Source organism: Botryllus schlosseri, chromosome 6 (assembly GCF_051294905.1).
Source record: "Botryllus schlosseri isolate E-star chromosome 6, Bs_hap1, whole genome shotgun sequence".
Lineage (NCBI taxonomy): Eukaryota > Metazoa > Chordata > Ascidiacea > Stolidobranchia > Styelidae > Botryllus > Botryllus schlosseri.
Genome location: NC_137241.1, coordinates 22,495,980 through 22,515,433, shown reverse-complemented (window position 1 = coordinate 22,515,433; position 19,454 = coordinate 22,495,980). Strand labels below are relative to the sequence as shown.

Genomic DNA, 19,454 nt, shown 5'->3' with positions numbered 1-19,454 from the left:
TCTGGGTTGTGATTTCGGCAGCTATAATCCATTCTTAGTGATCTCATGTGTACATGGAATAATAGGTTCAATAATATGGAATGATAAGACAAGTGCTGCGATGACTTTCTGGGTTCGAGTTGGGGACACTGGACGTTCGCTTGAATTCTTATAGTGTCCTCGATCAATTTGTAGTCTCGAGGAAGTGCGCGTGCGCAATAATAGCCTAGCTCTGATATTCAATCCGGACCGCTGCCTGAAGTAGAGATGCATTATCTGTCCGTAACTCAATCTTGTAACACAATTTTCATTCCACGTCATATTCATATAATATGTAAGCAAACATCCATTCCCATAGAAATTACATCACCTCTCATTAAAAAAAAATTATCTTTTCTATCAGGTTAGAGTTGCGACAGAAATACACGAATAGAAATTTAGTTATATTGGTAAATCTTCCGACAAAGTTGGGTTGCTCAATGGCACACTCGTAAAGCATGTCAGTACAATCACCACCAGACAGAAATCCATATGCACTCAGTAATATATATTTGCTACTCTCACCCTGTGATGCCTCGTAACGGATGTCTAATCATCATCGCAATGGTACTTGGCGAAAAATCCCAAACCAGAAAATGCGGTGTCAGAGTGGAACCATAAAAGACTACGTCGGCTATAGACGTAAATATCGGTTAAGGCAAAATAGCCGAGGCGTCCATTACTCCAATCCAATTGTATTTCACTTTCGTCAATTTGGAAGCCCGCATACAAAATCAGTGAATCGGATTGGTCAATATCGGCTCTTCTAAATTCATAGTTCGTTCTTCTGGTCGGCATATTGGGGCACTCTACATACCAGAAAAAGTCAGCGTTATCGGGATAGTATCTCGACAAGGCGGGAGAACCGAAATGATGCCAATAGTCAAAGTTCGGTATCTGATGGTACGTGTACGCTGAATTTTGACCCGTTAAAAACCCACAGTCTTGACTTGTGGAGCAATAGTCCATTCTGAATCCAGTGCCGTCAACAGAGCCATCAGATGAAAACTCCAAAGTTAGATATCGTCCCGAGGACTGACCGCTCAGTCCTTGGTGTTCCCCACTAAGAACATACATCGTTGGCGACGATGTGGAATCTCCGTCGTACACAGACAGAATATCACAGCAAGCTTCTGTTGCGAAACTCTTGAAGTCAAACATGATAGTGCCGGAGACGACTTCGATGTGTGTCACTTCGTACGAGTTCTCGGGGTATGTGCCCGGAAAGGATGGTGACATAACCGATCCTATCTCTCGGTTCACGTAAGTATCTGAGCCAGATACGAACTCATACTCTAGTTTGAATCGCAGACTAGCGTACACGTCCGTAACGACGAGCAAGTTTACTGAGCTACTGCGAACCCACCAAGTATCTGCAGGACAATAGTAACTACTGCAACTTACTATCAATTCGGAATTTGTTGAATTCCCGTTATAAAACTGTACCATACGGTAGGAGCTCGAAGAGGTGTAGAAATACTGAAACGACGCCTTGACTTGATATCCAACAGGTGCCTGTAATAACCAACTGCATTCGTCGTAGGGCGCATATCGAGGGTAACTTGCACTGGTTATTTGGCCAGGAGAAACCGTATGAAGTGACATATCGTAGCAATATGGAATTTTGTCGCCTTCCACTTCTTGAAAACCGTAATAGTATGTCGTGCTGTACGACTGGCTGCGACTGATGATTACCAACATTTCATTGGAGCTCGAGGCAACGCTAACTCCGTCATCGAAGTCGATGTCGTGGTCATTATTCGAGGACCATATCAACGGATCCAATTTTGAATTCCCATTATAAAATGAAATTGTAGCATAACTGCCAATAAAGTAACGCAAAAGTACGGCTATTTTCTTCGATTCATCAACACGAATTAGCCACTGACAGTTGCCAGATATGTAGGTAGAGCTGGGGTAGTCCGAATTTAGCACAATCCCACCTCCTTCCCCATTTAAAATCTCCGTGGTATCCGAGCAATTGGTATATCTCCTGTAGTTTTTGTACCTCAATTCAAATCCTTTATCTGTGATTGATCTGTCACTCTCAAACACAATAGTCGTCGTATTTTGGAAGACGATATATTCGATATCATCATCACCGTTTCCTGACAGGGTCGCCATTATTTGGGTTCGATCAATCGACCCGCCCTGGTAGATGTACAGAAAGTCGTACCCCGCTTCTAGGTTCAGCGACAAGACCTCAATTCGGATATCAAACGTTGCATCTCCAGCCGTGATGACCCACACTTTGTGTTCATTGCTCACATAGTCATGTGGATAGCGAGGGGAAGTAAGTGTGTGCCACGCCATGTCCTGTTGCTCCAAAGATATCTCTTCCGCCTGTCGTGAAAAGTACTTCCCATACAATCCTCTTTTGGGAATGACCTTATCAAGCGAGTTGAAAACGACCGAGACTTCACTCGAAGATACATTGAAGTCAAACGGCAGGATGGCATCGCTGTTATCATCTAACGTGACGTAGACCTCGTCTGTAATGAGGTCGATCACTTGCATTGTTTCGCCGTCGAATACATCGAAGTCCATAATCCTGAAGTCAATTGTGTATCCAGTCTCTACCACTATATCCCAAACAATTCTCGAATCCGCGGGATAGAATTCGGGGTAATTGGGAGTTTTTATTATGCCCGTGCTATCGAGCATTATTACGGTCCCGTTATTATTTTTGTCTTCGTCAGTTTGATCTTCGGTAATGATTTCCCTCGTAGCCGGGTGAAATTCAAGAGCGAAACCTCCGCCATTAATCAATGAGTCGGTCTGAAACTTCACGAACATGCTGGATCTCGTCGTCACAAATGATTCGGGACCTGATATGCCTCCGGAGCCGACAAAAAGCAGAGGATATGTGTCTGACGGTCCATCGTAAATGTACAAATGATCACAGCATGCCTCTGTATCGAAACTTATCATATTTGCGGAGATAACCAAGTCAAGAATCGGCGCGTTGATGAGCCAGGTAAGGTCCGCGCTATTTGGATAATCGTCAGGATAATTCGGAGACATTAGGACTCCAACAAAATTCCTGGCAGACTCGTCGAGATCTATCGTCACGTCAGTGCGATAGGTTTCTTTTTCTGTTTCCGCAATTTTAGTGTTTACAGGAACCATGTAGCTCAGCGATACCGACAATGTATCGCCTGGTGCTATATTTACAGTCGCGGCTATGGCCTGGTCCGGATCCAACTCGTCAGTGCGACAGTCAGAACAGCGATCAAATGTAGTTTCAACGTCGCCTAAGATTACTGCGCTTAGACCTTTCGACACCGATTCTTGGTAGTCCACTGTGGCTTCTTCCATAGACATTTTTGAATGCTTGGCCATGCTGTAAGTTTTCCCCTGGTTGTGTATGGAAAAATCCACCAACACGGCGTTGCCTGGCATCAGCTCGCTTAGGGTTATTCGAGCGGAATTCTCGGTGTCGTTGTTTTTCATGTAGAATTGAAACTCCTGAATATCTGCCGAAGACAAATCTTCGTTATCAGAGCCGGAGCCTTCGTCAACCGTCAGAGATTCCAGAATGTCTTCGGGATGAGTCAATGATTGTCGATGACGACTCAGATGCGACGAAATTGAAGTCTGAAAATCGATATAGATAAACAATAGTCAATCGGTATTTGCATGACAATCAGATATGTTTTATAGAAGCTCAATATATATACTGGGGACCGGGGCTAAAATGTAGAAAATGGTGTTATTTTACTTAAACATTTAGCTGTCGGAGTGAGAGTGGACAGATGGACATTGATGGTCGACTTTACAGCTCCATAAGCTCTAAGCAGTCGCGGCCTAGCGGGAACTGACGTCGATGCCACCAAACCAGTGGTTCGCAACCTGTAGTACGCGCACCATTAGTGGTTACGCGAAGATCTTCCAGGTGGTAGGCGAGTAGACTATGTTTTTTTGTAGACCGAAGGGAGTTATTTGTTCAGGCGGTGTTGATTTTGAGTTTTTTTGAAGCCGTCGTGTCACGCTATTCTCATGCTAATTTCCCCTTATGCGTGGGAATACGAGCAAGGATTTTCATCCCTAGTGACTATCAAGTCGAAAAAACGAAACCAACTTGTTGCGCCCGTACATGACTTTCGATGCGCTGTGAGCAAACGTATGCCACGCATTGACCGGCTAGTGGCAAATACACATATGCAGCCATCGCATTTAATAAATTGACTTTTGTTGTGTGTTTTTATTTTTTTATTATGTTGTTCTTCTGGTAACTGGTGGTGAAAAAAAATTCATACATCTCATCAACCCTGGCTGATAATGCCTGTTTCAGGGATGTCAAACTCAAATTGCATTGCGGGCCGGATCTAAGTCATGAAATCGCTCGCGGGCCGGACCAGGCAACGGAATCCAAAATGTAGCCTCGTGCCATTGCTTCTCGCGTGAATACTTTATTATCAAGCATATATCGATCAATACACCTATACACGGATCGCAACGCCATTACTTGCGAACAATGAAAATACGATGATTGTCCGGTTGAATACAGTTAATAACCGCTAAACAGTGGCATTACCGGCGATACAAGCTGGCATATTTATGTGTTCCCTTTGCTTTAGTCATAATCTAGCGTTAGTCCTGCGTATGCGTTGTGATGAATACAAGATACTTTACTGTCAACGGGGGCGTTGTAATTTGTTTATTACTGTGGATGTTATGGATAATATAATATTTTTTCAATCTACTCCGAATTGCTTCGCGGACAGGATAAAATCGTCTGACGGGCCGGATCCGGCCAACAGGCCGAATGTTTGACACCCCTGGCCTAGTTTAATGGAATTTGTTATTACACCTCGCATAGGTCAAACACGTGATTACGACGTCATAAATAGTGGAAACGCGCGTAACTTTTGTAGGATTGTAGGTATCGTAGGCCCCGGGTATACGTGGGTGGAAAAAGGTTGGGAACCACTGCCCTAAACTATACCACTATAGTCTATACCGTGAAAATTGCCGCTTGTAATGGCTCGAGTCGCAATTTTTCGTGTCTTTATACCAGTGGTCGGGAACCTATGGCTCGCGAGCCATATGTGGCTCTTTTGGGTATAAGATATGGCTCCGGGACCTACGAGATGATAAGAATATATTATGGCAGACCATTGCTGGATCCTTTCGAGAAACGGCTGTAAATTGCTGACAGGCGAAAATCGTACAAAAAACAATTGTGCTTTATAATAAATGAATAATATTATATTCCAACTGATTATTTCAAATTTACAATAGGTGGTTAACGTCAAACTGACTGCATTATTGCCACGTTATTTGAGTACCGATGTAAATACTTATTGGAGTATATGAATGTACATGATATCCGTGAAAGTGCATAATTATGATACATCTAATACCCCTAAATATAGTGCTGTTGCTGTACTTTGATTTAAAAGAGTCTTTTGTGTGTAAAAATAACAAGTAGATTGAATTTCTAAACTTTATAGTGCGACTGAGCCGATTTTCTATCTGGCCATTACAGCGAAAATGGGAGATTTCGGTCAAAATAGCCCCATGGGTTATCTTCAAAACAAGAGCCAATTTGAAAAAACTAAGGTCATATTCGGAATCAGTGTCCTTCAGAACCCCCAAAACCACTCTTACTTTGTCTGCCAAGAAATATGTGTTAGCCAGTGATCGATGGTTTTGGCCAATCAGTGACGGTCAATTTTGGCCATGGTTTTATAGCCGGCGATCTTTTTGGCATTGCACTTTGCACAGCAGTATGTTGGCCACAACTTCGTGTCTTCGTGTCAGGACGCGCAAGGTATTGTCATCGAAATACCTGCGTATCAAATACCCGCACTTGCTCGTTGCACGCCCCCACTCAAAATTAGCCCAACGATATCCAACCATGTTCCCCAGAGAAGCCAATGTCAGACAAAGCTTATCATGAAGTCAAACCAATTTGTGTAATACAAAAGTCGGTTCCTTTTCATGATAAAGGCATATTGTAGTTATGACTTTACTACGTGTATCCCAACATAGCGACCGAAGAAATTTTACAAATATTACGGAAAATATCGCTAGTGCCGTCGCGACCCATACTTTAGGAACCCTTTGTCTAACAATTAGAGCAACCAGTCATTCAATATTCTTATTATTAGTGGTAGTATTGTAAAAAGTGGTGGTGACGCTTATCTCACAAAAGGGACTGGTGCGCCACGGTCGGTAATTCAATGATTCATTCCATGATTGTGAGTTTTATTTATCCTCCACTGTTATATCACAGACAAACTGACCACAAACGAAGTGATAGTAGGTTAGACACTAGTCGGGAACCTTTTTCGTCCGAAGAGCCATATTAACCCTATCTTTTCCATTTGAACTCTCAAAGAGCCATACATGCCAATCAACTAACACGTCATAATTGAAAAATCGTGACGTCATGCAAGCGCCAATGTACACCGTAATTTCTCTGTAAAAAGTCGTACTAATCGCGCTGGTTGCCTTTATTTGAGTAATGAGTATGCAAAATTTGAGTTACGTAGATCTTTTGCAAGTTATGTATTTTTAATTTTATTGCACTGAGAGGCATATGATATTTTTCGAAGTTTAAGACAATTACGATTTATAGATTTCCAACAGATGTAGACAACAGTAAAAGTATGAATCTACTTTTTACATGGTTTTACAGTTCATGCGTCTTTTGGTGTTGCATGGCATTCCTGCTGACTTTGTAGTCTGGTTGATAATTGTTGAGTTTAAGCATCATACAAAATTTGAAACTGTCTTCCGTCATACGAGATCGTAGATTCGTCCTGATGCTAATCTTAAATGCGAGGACCCATGATTCGTAGGTGGAGCTAAACATGGTCAATATACAGCAGTATACATACCCACTGTAATGTGTGATGTGTCAGTGACGTGGGGTCAGGGGAGTTAGGTGACGCAGTGCCTCACTTGTCTACTAGATTTTGAACATTTTTACTACCAAAATCACGCAACTTGCCTATTTATTGTTCGAAAATAAAGCGTGGGAGGAGAGGTAAGGCATAGGTGAGGCACGGCCGGGCGATGCCTTACCTGTAATAGCGCAATTCATCGTAAATATCATAGAATTTATAATAACTGATATTAATCGAATGTAATCGTCGCACTGATTCCGGGGGTCCGAGCCCCTAACCCCGAATACGCCACTGTATCAACCTCTTAAGAACACCAATGGGTGCGGGTTCGAGTCCGACGGAGGTCGACTTCAGAATTCCGATACCTAAGTGTTGGAGGTTTTCTTAGGCTCCACCTCGCCACCTCATTCGCGTAAGCGGTGTCTTACAAAAAGCCTAGAGGTGGGCCGTGCTATAAGTCAACAGTTACGGAAAATAATGAACAATATGGGCCTGGGTGTAAATGACCATAGTAGTGGACAAATACCATGAATACCACAAACAAACAAACAAAAAGACCTCTTAAGACATGTTTATACTGCCACAATAATGATTATACTGGTCGTGCTGAAGATTTAATAACAAGTTGCTGCATATATAGATAAATTAAGCACAAGAATAAAAATTTCGCAAAGAGCCATATCTTATGCCCAATACAGTCATATATGGCTCGCGAGCCATAGGTTCCCAACCACTGGCTTATAGCTTACGTTGTCGTACTATTAGTAAATTAATCTAATACCGTAGACGGCTCACATTGATCAGTTCTCATCAGTGCTCACCATAACCAACTTTTTTTATATAATTTACATCGAACAAGCATAGTTTATGCGGTAATAATACTCATAAATAGGACGGGGCTGAAATTGTATCTCATGAATGTTTCGAAGCGCAGTGGAATGCACCATGCCAATTTGTTTCACTAACCTCCAAGTTTCATATTCGATCCTCTATTTTATTTGATAATTACGGACTGAAGTTATACAGTTACTCTATATTCGTTTCTAGGTTCAGAATAAATGGCAAATCACTAGTAATGACTTTGAGGGCGGAGATAATAAAGTTAGCTCGGGACCTACGATATTTAGTATTGTAGGCCCCCGAGCTGATCCCGTAGAACAGCGGTTCTCAACCGGGGTCCACGAAGCATTTTCAGGGGTCCGCGAATCCTCTAAATTTGCAAAATGGTTAATAACCGAATTTGTATTTTTTTAAATAGGGAAATGACGATGCAGTTTCACTTCATCGCTGCTAAAACTTCAGGACTCACATCAACAGAATGGACATTTTGATGGGGTTTGTGATAGAATATAAAAGTATCAGTCGTGCAGGTCAATCAGGGTGACTTCGAAATGTTAGTAAAACCCATTTTCTCTCGTGATATACATAATCAATATTCCCGAATAATTTATAAAGATGATCTGCTTGGTAGAAACGACTAGGCTGGATGTTGTATGTTCATTACAAAATATGTTTCTCAATTTTGGTGCCATATATGTTATGATCATACCCAAATGTCTCGTCGGAAGCGTTACGCATTATTTTTATACTCGGCATCACATAAATTGGCAGTTACCGAAAATAAGAAGAATATCGGCCTGGTGTAAATGACCATAGTCGTCGACAAACACCATGAATACCACAAAACAAACAAACATAAATTGGCGGAAATGGATTTTCGGCACTCGTTCATATCAAATCAAAGATTTTCGAGACACAATCACGTATTTCAAGAAGTACAGCTACACTGCTACAGAAATCGCTTTCAAATAAAAGTATATCCAATTTCTACATAAATAGTATGATGCTATGTTGAAGAAAATGTATTTTGCTGCTATTTAGCTGCTAGTCTACATTTAATATTTGCACAAGACATATGACGGTTCAACGATAATTGAGCTAGATTTGCTATAAAACTTCGGGGGTCCGCGGGGGTCCGTGAAGACAAAAAGGTTCAGAACCACTGCCGTAGAATGCTAATCGTGTGAATAAAAACCGCTAATCGTGACGCATTTTGAGCGGAGATGATACAGTTTGCTGATCCGGAAGAATGTTAATCGTGTGATTAAAAACTGCTAATCCGCACGCATAAAATTTGATAAGGTTACGCACGATGACGAACCAAACGAAATTTTCACGTCTACCAATCTCTTCTTACTAATGCGAGCTGGAGGGGGTTCGTCCTCACGATTTTTTAACAGGACAACAAGATCCACAACTTTCGTTATTTCTGGCTATCTGCGATTGACGCGACGGGAAATGAAAGTCGCGTGTAATCAGTACGGTAGTATACATCGACGAAATGGGGGAGATGTGGTACCGATGGATCAAAAATTGCAAAATGTGACCCTCAAATCTCCAGCCGAGAATAGCAGATCTTTTGCTGTCCCAGCACTTCGATACAAGCTCTACCTATCGCGGACATTTACATGAATATCCGCCTTTTCAAAAAATATTTATTAACGTTTAAAATTTGTTGCTCGAACGTGTCATCGGTCCCCACCCGGTGGGTCCAAAGGCACACGACCATGGGACCTATGAGACATACGCTCAAAAACTCAAATTTGTTAACTTGTTTCATTGTGTACTATAAGCTAAGCTACATCAAGTCAATGAAGAATGTTTCGTCGCGACCTTCAAGAATAAAATAGATTATATCAACTCAAATGTTGGCATAAAATCATGTTTTGATTTACGCCTAAACTTACAAAATTGATGCCACATACATTTTACCCGCAAATCGACATTTTGACTTTCAAATACCTCGGAATAGCGACAAAACACCACAGGTACCTATGATATACAGCCTATATATATGTAGGCGAGTTTCTGTTGTTAAGTGATTAGTTGGTCCATCTATTTTGCTGGATTTGGCCATGGTACCATAGGTCCCCCACCCCATAAATATTGTAATTGACTTGAAAACAGTCCACTCGAGGATGGTATTGATTCAAAAAGATGTGCCATTATATGCCCTGATATAAGCCCTAAACTTCACATCAAAAATTATGGCGGGTTTGTTAGTCGGAAAGGTGATATAGAAAGAGGCAAATGTCGATCCAAATTTACCTTGCACCCCATAAAACGTAAATCATTCGTCACAGACCCCATAACTCACGCAGGTCGGATTTTTTGCATGTGAGGAAAGATTCTCTCAGCATGTAATTGTAGACAAATTCACGGACTGTAATCATGGAATTATCATGGCGAAATTGTCAAGCATTTTCGGTCCCAGTGATCCATCGGTTCCACATCTCCCCCAGAACATAGATATATCGCTCTGCAATTCTGTGTGCATAAGTGGTTGATTGTCGAGTGAAGCCATTACCTAATAGACAATCGTCACGGTCATTATCGGAAATATTTGCGAATACGAATGTTGCGCAGTGTACACTGTACATTGGTACAGTTTGTTTATAGATAATTAGTTATCTTTAGTTTGTTCCGGTTTGCTAAATCATGAGATTATGCGCTGCGAGTCAAAATGTGCAGCGACTAGACGACTTGGTCTCAACACTGTGATTAGGTGCACGAGAGCTTTAACTTGGAAAATCAACCATGCAGGCTCTGGGTCAAATTCAAAGGTAACATCTGCGAGCCATTCGACTATAGAAATGAAAATAATTCCGAATACCATATTTGAAGTGGCAGTGGTGTCAAACTCAAATTGCGTCGCGGGCCGGATTCAGACCTTCAAATAACTCGCGGGCCGGATGAATCAATTGATTTTAAAATGTTAACTCATGTCCTTGCTGTTCACTCGAACACTAATCAGTGGTTCTCAACCTTTTTCACCTCGCGGACCGGTAAAATTTCAAAAAATATTCGGCGGACCGGTGAACTTTCAAATATTGAAATCAACTCAAAACGTGAAGTATGCAGCTGTTTTATGCAAGTATATGATGCTAGAGAGAGACATTTTGAGTGGTTTGATCGTAGATAAAGATGTTCAGTTCAGGATGGCATCCATCTGATTATTTCGTAGTGAGTCTGCTAACTCGAGGAAAAATTGCCCTGCCAAAATAAACATGCTAGCGCCGAGAGTCGTTTACAGTCTTTCGCGCCGAAGATCATGGATTGAACCGACCACGTTAACTCGAAAATTTATGTATCTTCGACAATATCGAGAGACCAAGCGTTTCGGACTCGAACCAAGCACCTTGTCGTGCTACCTTGCTCATTGCTCATTACCACCAGTCGTAGGTTACTGTGGCTATACTATGAATTAGGGATGATGAGAACGTGACGTTCACGTTCTCGTTCTGTGTGTGAACCTCGGAAACTTAAAGGGTCACGTTCACAAACGAACATTCGTAGGTTCTGGGCTGTGAACCTTTTTCATATATTACAAATTTTCACATCATAACATCATTGGTTGAAATTCTTTGCTTTTCAACTTCGAGCCACCATGCATGACGCTAGCAATATATAAAAATCAACACAATCGAGCATGCACCTCGCCAATCTCAAATATTTTACTTGCTTTGATACACTAGTTTGCTCGAAATATTCAGCTTTCCGTTTGTCTATATTTAGTGACTCTCTACTTTGAGCGTGACTCGCAGTCACACAACATCAAGTTGGAAATACGCTACATGTAGATGGTCACCGAATCATCCTTCTCCGTTCCACCAATCAATGAAGTTGATATGAAGAATACATCGCGGTCTACTATAAAAAATCTAACAGGCGTATCTGATCGATCATTATTTGATATGTTTATTGTATCATAAAAATCCAATCCGTGCGATCGGGGTGTTGGCTACTGTATAACCTGTTAATGGAGTAATATCGGAAGCAAGTATACAATCCCGTTTTATACTTAGCTCAATATCTATATATCAATAGTCAGACGTGTCAGACATTGTCCGGTCTGGCACAGATCGTTAAGGCGTAAGCTTGTATTCCCTTGCAAGACCTCGTCGAAATTGTTGGCAAAGCGACGGAAGATATTAATTTTATGGGATTTATATCAGTTGATTGCTCAAGATGATACATTTGGTGACTTTTAAAAAAAGGCAGCATGTAGCCTACTTCAGCATTCTGGCATTATGTGGCCTCAGTCGTCGCTGTACAATAAAATATCGCTTCACTGAAATATCTAAGGTTGGAATTTGCAATTTGGCGTCACGTAGCGTCATAGGTACACGATCACGTTCAGACATAACTTTTCAAAAAGATTCGCGTTCACAAGAACCTGAACCAATCTGAGGTTCATACGATCCCTACTATGAATACATTTCGCCGCACGAAAACACCTGACTACAGCTATAACTGGCCAATCCACAAAATCAGGGCCGATCGTCAGCCTAATTGCCCAAAACCGTAGTCTTGGGCCACACAAAGCGATAAACCGAACTTCTAGGTAGGAGGCCTTACCCAAAGAACCCACAGATGGTAGGTTGTTTTCGCCAGGACTTGCGAACACGCATTCGATTAATCTACTGAGTATATAAAGATAGTTTTCTATAGGCAATTTATGACTAAATCGGTCAATAAGATTGTTGATTGCATATATGTTGCTGTAAATTTGTATACTATCAGAACTATTAGATTAGAGTTGATTGAGGTGTAGTGTTGGAAAATTTAGGGCACGTAATAGAAAATAATTTAACATATTCGGGTCGGCCTGTTGGAATAATTACTTCATAGCATGTCAATATTTCGCCACCTACTGTCTGTTATATTGTGACTAGATATTGAAATCACCCAAGCGTACTAAACTAAAGGACGCACAAGATTCCAAATTGGTATTTCTTCACCGGCAAATAATTTTACTCTCGGCTTTGTCATTTGTGCTAACCGTTGACATCGCTGGTCAACCAATTTCCAACACTAATGCCAACTTGGTGTTTTACTGGATTAGGACATGTCCTGGAAGAGTCACATAAAATCACTCAAACCACAACTATCGAAGGTATGTGGTCTAATTCGCCGCCTTAGCTACGCTCTGCCAGTCGGCGTGCTGTTGATACTCTTCAACACTCTATTCCTATCAAAGTTACAATACGGAATTCTTTGTTGGGGTGCTGCCTGCAAGAATACAATTGACCCACTGCAAAAACTTCAACATCGGATCATCTGTATCATTGCCAAAGCCCCACGGGGGCCTGGATGTGCAACTGATAAATCACTTCTCAAAAGATTTGGTGTTCTAAACTTAGAAGATATGAGGAAGCTAGAAATTGCCAAGTTTATGTATCAGTTCCATTGCGGTCAATGTCCCGCAAATTTCAACGACTACTTCACCTCGGTGACAAAAGCGCACAAATTCAGGACACGCGCGTCAACGAAGAACAACTACCATATATGATCAGGACTGAATACAAAAAAACACATTGCTTTATCAAGTATGCCGGACTCCAATTGTAGAACAGCATCTCGCCGGCTATCCGACAGTCATCGAGCATGTCCGCATTCAAGTCGAAATACAAGCAATTTCTTCTAAATCAATACTAGCCAGTCTTCAGGATTACCGGACCACGACCTAACATCGACCTCGCCCTCCGCCACATGCCACCTCATTTTGTTGCTTGCGTCTTATATTCTCTGCATTACTTTTCATTCAATGTACATGCCTCTTATTTACTTCGCCTAGGCCGAGGTGGGTGTCTGATCTTAAAGGCTACTCCAAGTTGTTTCGACACCTTCCTATCTTTTCATTGTATCGCAGTCTTGTGATGTTTTGAAACGATGAAAATATTAATAAACCTGATTGATTGACTGATTGATTGTGCTGAGGGGCACATATTGCCAGGACAGTGAGATTAGGTGCAAGCCATTATGGAGCCTATGGACAATTATACATATATATATACATCGAAGTTATCGCTCAATAAAGAGCAGTTGTTTTCATTCAAGGTTATCCCACCGGTGAGTTTATCGCACACTTTCCGGATTCCTATATGTTAGCCTAAACTTCATTATGTGATGGTGCGTCCCTTCACAAAAGGAATGAATCGAAAACGAATGATCGCGCAAACTGCGCGGATTAGTGAGTCAGCTCGTATTAGTCCTTGCCGCTCATATTTCGTCAAATGACACGGGTTGAACTTCAAGTCAAATTGGACATGCTCCCAGACCTAATATGTTACTTCGCGACGTTCTGGATGAGTTTAAAATTTGATATTTGACATTTATTTTATTTTATCAATGGACAAGCCTTCAACATATTGCATCTTGAAATTTTGTTATAAAATTGCAAAATACCTCGCGGACCGGCTGGAAAGTCGTCGCGGACCGGCGGTTGAGAACCACTGCACTAGATTATTTTATATAAAAAAATAGGATATTACATTGTGTCATGGATAATAATGGTTTATACTTGCATGCAAGTAGCAAGACGCGAACATTGAAATTTGCCAAAATGCGACGATTGGCCGGTTGAATACAGTTATGAACGGCTAAAATGGTGGTGCAAATTACGATATAAGTTGGCATATGTCTATGCTCCTTTACCTTCAGTCGTAATATGGCGTTAGGCCGGGGCATGCGTTGTGCGGAATAAAAGAGATTTAACCAAAAACGCGGACGTTGGAATTGGGTTCATTTTTACCAAATCTCTATTCTGGTTTATCTGGAGTCCGGGAACATTTTGAGTCAGATGTGACACAGCAGTGAGGCCACGGATATTTGAACTATATTCCTGTGTGAGTAATAAATTATCCATTTAAACTGGATAAAACGATTCCGCATTAGCGATTTCGCTTCTGCGAATAACTACTTTCAGGTCCAGTGTGCACGTTTTGGCCTCTACAAATAAGGTGTCTATGTCATCGAGCTGTTTGCAGTGGTAAATATAAAGTGAAACCACAGCACAGCAAGCGGTGGTTAATATACCCATGAACATGGTCGACATTTGCTGTCTTAAGGGATTATTTAATGGAAGTATTTCCTACAATAAGATCTCAACATTGGTGCCGGAAAACATAAGCACTTTCAATCTACTCAGAATTGCTTCGCGGGCCGGATGCGGTCCGCGGGCCGTATGTTTGACACCCCTGCTGTAAGGTGTTCTTCATTCAAGTTAAAATAGAAAATGAATTTGGATTTTGTTCACTGCCTCATTCAGGATGTGATGTAATAAGATAAGAATGCTTAATCCGAGGATCCAGTCACTGAGGTCAGAAAAGATAGAAAGTTCATATATATTCCATAGACCAGTGGTTCTCAACCTTTTTTTCCTCTGCGGACCCCCTGAGGACCCTCACGGACCCTGCGGACCCCCACCTATTTTAATTTAGCCCCTATTATCGTGGAACCGTTATCTTTCTTGTGCAAATATAACTGTGTAGGCTCAGTTATAAACTGCAACAAAAAGACTTTTCTTGATCGTAACCTCATACTATTTCTGTAGAAATTGGGTAGACTTACATTATTTTAAAGCGAATTCTGCAGCTGCATTTCTGTCTTGAGATTCAGCGCCTTCGATTTGATACGGACGAGTGCCGGTGGTGGTGGCGAATGTAATACTAACGGGAAACGCTTCCAATGACACCTTTAAGTTAGTGTTACCATACGTCCTCCTTCAGGAGGATTTGTCTTCCTTTTTCGGGTTTTTGAAAATGTCCTCCTAGGACGCCTAAATGTCCTCCTTTTTGAGATTTTGTCCTCTTTTTGAGGAATGTTAGTCAAATCATAGCAAAATTCGACGGAGATGCCGTAAATCCGGCGGGTATTTCGGGAGCTGAGCGAAAGTTGACCTTTTTTTAGTCAACCGACTACGACTACCACTTTTTCATGATATTCCGCTGGTATTCCAAGTTTGAAAATTTTGAAAAAGTGTCCTCGTTTCCCGATTCCAAAATATGGTAACCCTACTTTAAGTATGATCGCAACATATATGGCAAGAGCATCAAAATAGAGAAACAAATTATTTAATGAACAATGAACATATGACGTCCAGCCGAGTCATTTCTATCTACCAGCTCATCATTAACTTATTCTGGAATAGCGGTTATGTATATCACAGGTGAAAATGGATTTTTAAAAACATTTCGAAGTCACCTGTCACCCTGCTCGACCCTACTGCTCCAACTACTATGTTTTCCACACACGTCAAAAAACCTCTCTAAACATCAATATGTTTCTATCAGTAGGCTATTGGCAATTAAAATGAGTTTTCACAGTAGAATATTTCATCTAAGACGGCCATTCTGTTGATGTGACTCATGAAGTTTTAGCCGTAAAGAAGCACAAACTTCTTCCTGATTCCGCTAATATAAACAAATAAAAATTTGGTTACCAACCAATTTGCAAATTTAGAGGCTTTGCAGACCCCCTGGAAATGCTTCGCGGACCCCCGGTTGTGAACCACTGCCATAGACACTTCTATATTTCTATAATCCTGAATAGGCAGCGGGAAATGTCGACCAACTGTCTCCCTAAGATTTTGCGTGTTTAAAATGGAAATACCAGGTTGATTCGTTGAGGAGAAATGTTCATGTAACGTCACTTCATTCATGGCCAAAAATTCTCTTCCCTTCGAAATCTTCATTTGCACAGAGTGTGAGATGCTGGTATTCATTTCGAGACTTCCGAATTCCGATACCTAAGTGTTGGAGGTTTACCTAGGCTCCTCCTCGCCACCTCATCCGCGTCAGCGGTGTCTTACAAAAAGCCTAGAGGTGGGCCGTGCTATAAGTCGGCAGTTACGGAAAAATAAGAAGAATATCGGCCTGGTGTAAAATGACCATAGCAGTCGACAAACACCATGAATACCCCAAAAACAAAAACAAACTGCAGCTCATTAAATCTTCCACGGGTAAGCCACATTGCGCCGCTAGTACTTGCGACTTGTGGGCTGCAACTAGCGATACGAGTTGCAGTTGCGTTGACAGCAGGCCGCAGTGTGCATCCCGCTTAATACTTAGCATGGGCTGTTGGCCACGAGTTTGCGCACGCACAGCCATTGTGAACAGTGCTTCACGGTTTTATCAAGATATATCCGGGTTGACTGAGTATAGGCTAACCAACGTGTTGTGGTTTGTTAAAATTCATTTATACTGAATGGTATATACTGCGTGCTCTCTCTTCGAGAACACGTTGGGAAAAGGGCATATACTTGATCTCATAAACTTATCTGTGGCGAAAACATGATTTTCCACACCCTCGTCCTCAAAATGATAATGAGGCTAGTCGCTGGGTATATACCGTTACTGATTAGCCGTCGGTGTGGTTATTCGTAATATTTTGTTTCGATGTTGTTGATTCGCAGAAAACGCGGAAAATTCATCGCCTTAAGTCACAGAAAGTTATCGAATCAGACCGTAAATGACAGTTACGTATCCCCTGCGATCACGATATCGGGCCGATCACTTGCGCTAACTGCTTGCTGATGAGGCAAATATGATTATATTGAATGTTCAACCAACCACAAACTTCACGGCTATTTATTAAACAAATTGCTTTGGTTCTTAACCTTTGTATAGTCGCAGTCCGTTGTCCATTTAGGATTAGAATGGTTAAATTTTTTCGTTGATGCTTTCGGGGTATATATAAAGAGATGATATTCTTTTTCGCCTGCATCATCGATATGCTTTGACGACGGATATGCGATACGGCCTTTATAGTAAGGTCTGCACCACCATTTTGTTCACCTCCATGCTATCCGTGATGACTGAGCGCCTAGGAGGATAGCCTCAGATACCAGTTTTCGAGTCTTTGGTCTGAGCCGGCCGGCGATCGGAACTACCGATCAAGAAGCCGGGCGCATCACCATCACACTATCTCGGTCGGTGCGAGACTCGTGACGACCGACTGACCATGATGACCGACTCATATCGCCTAGCATGATATTCGTATATTCGTTCATACGATCTGTCGTTGCTAAAGGGAAGCGCATAAATAGTTTTGTAAGGCTTTCTAAGTCTTACACCACCCCTCCATGCTATCCCGGAGATGCTGCTGGGCGCCAAACGGGGAAGCCACGGATACCGTTGTACTGATAATAAGGTATATGGACTGACCCGGCTGGGATAGAAACTTCGACCAGACGGTAAAGAAGCCGGACGCTCCACCACTACGCAATCTTGACGGTAAAACTTGAGAATGGAAATTTGAAAATGTTCCGTGTCCTACCTATTAAAATTTTGCTCGAAACATGGCCGGTATCACTCTTTGTGACGCTATAGCCAAAGGCAGACAGACTTTCAACATCGCCAGCAAAGAGCGGATGAAAGTTGCCACTGAAAATTGCGACTCATTCGCACCAGTCTCGTATCTGCGCCACCTGTGGCATACGGCTTTCCACAATATGGCACAGTACATATTTCTAGTCTACACTGCATAATTGTCAGATGTTCCCCAAATTAATTTACTAAAGCCTCCTCGGATACCAACATGTGAGGTATACTTGGCTCTATTGCATCGGGGTTATGCATGTCTAATGTCTATATTATACAGTTGTCCAAAAATAGCTTTTCTTCTCAAATATTACTGGTCAAATTATTGGGTTGTCTCAAAACACCCACCCTAAATAGTATTTTTTCGAATTGAAAATTTTCTACTACAATGACTGCGTTTGAACGTGTTAAAATTGAGCAAAATTTGTTATGATTCGCTTTTTAGACAATGCAGCATTCTTTAGCACTCTTTTAGATTCAGTCAAAAATTCTTTTGTTCACAACTCCTACACGTTAGAAAAGACCCAAATTCTATGTGGAGCGTTTTTAGGGCAAGCCAACAATTTTATCAACTATATCCATACTTTTGTATGTATCATCTATTGAACCAAGGTTGTACTGACTCGAGTCATGACTTGACTTGAGTAAGACTCAAGTCGAAATTTTCTAGTGACTCGAATCGACTTGAGTCTCTTGCTTGAATATGAAAAACCACTCGACTCGACTTGGAATCGAATCGCCTTATTCCTGAATATAATCATCTTTCTATAGCCTAAATTGAAGTATATTTACAACTCACTGACAATCTTTCAGCATCCGGTTGTGAGCGATCCGCTACTAAGACGTGGTAATGCGCATGCGCCAATGACGCTACGCTTGCAGTCATTAGACAGGCGAAGACGATAGCTTGCATCTTCTCCATCTGAGTTGAAAGTATATCCTGGTTTATTGCGATGGTCGTATTTATACAATTTTACAAACTTCCACATCATCTCCTCACCACGTGGTGCCACGCAGCTGGGGCATATGGAATTATTCCCTGGGACGGGTAACGTCTTGTTCACATCCATCATCCTTATAATATTCGTAAACACAGACTAGATAATGTGCTATTCTCGCCATTCATTTTTCTTTCATACGCTATCTTACTTGCTTACTTTCTTACGTGCACATCCGTTACCTCAGATAAGGTGCAGCCCCATAGGTGTGTATGAAATATTCATGAATTTGATAAGCACACACTTTAGCAACTCGTCTGGTTCGGAATGATCACAGCGAGCAGTAGACATTGCAGAACCTTGAAATACCAGTATGGTCCCACTATGTATACTATAGAGTGGGACTGAATATCCGGTCGGATTCATATTTTTTTGATACGACCGTAGTCGGATCGGAGCCGGGTTAGTTTAGAAAAGTT

At 41.6% G+C, this 19,454-nt stretch overlaps 1 protein-coding gene across 1 annotated transcript; it reads right to left on the bottom strand.

The window, feature by feature from the left end:
* Positions 1-283: 283 nt before the first annotated feature.
* LOC145441577 (cubilin-like) lies at positions 284-18,995 on the bottom strand. Its single transcript, XM_080319472.1, has 2 exons — positions 18,837-18,995; positions 284-3,615 (listed from the first exon to the last, which is right to left on the bottom strand). The coding sequence occupies exons 1-2, from the start codon at positions 18,957-18,959 to the stop codon at positions 568-570; spliced, it is 3,171 nt and encodes a 1,056-aa protein (XP_080175598.1). The 5' UTR covers positions 18,960-18,995; the 3' UTR covers positions 284-567.
* Positions 18,996-19,454: the final 459 nt, after the last annotated feature.

Coding starts and splice junctions, on each gene's coding strand:
- LOC145441577 (XM_080319472.1), bottom strand. CDS start 18,959: ATGGAGAAGATGCAAGCTATCGTCTTCGCCTGTCTAATGACTGCAAGC. Junction 3,616..18,836: donor CGGATGCTGAAAGATTGTCA/GTGAGTTGTAAA, acceptor ATCGATTTTCAG/ACTTCAATTTCGTCGCATCT.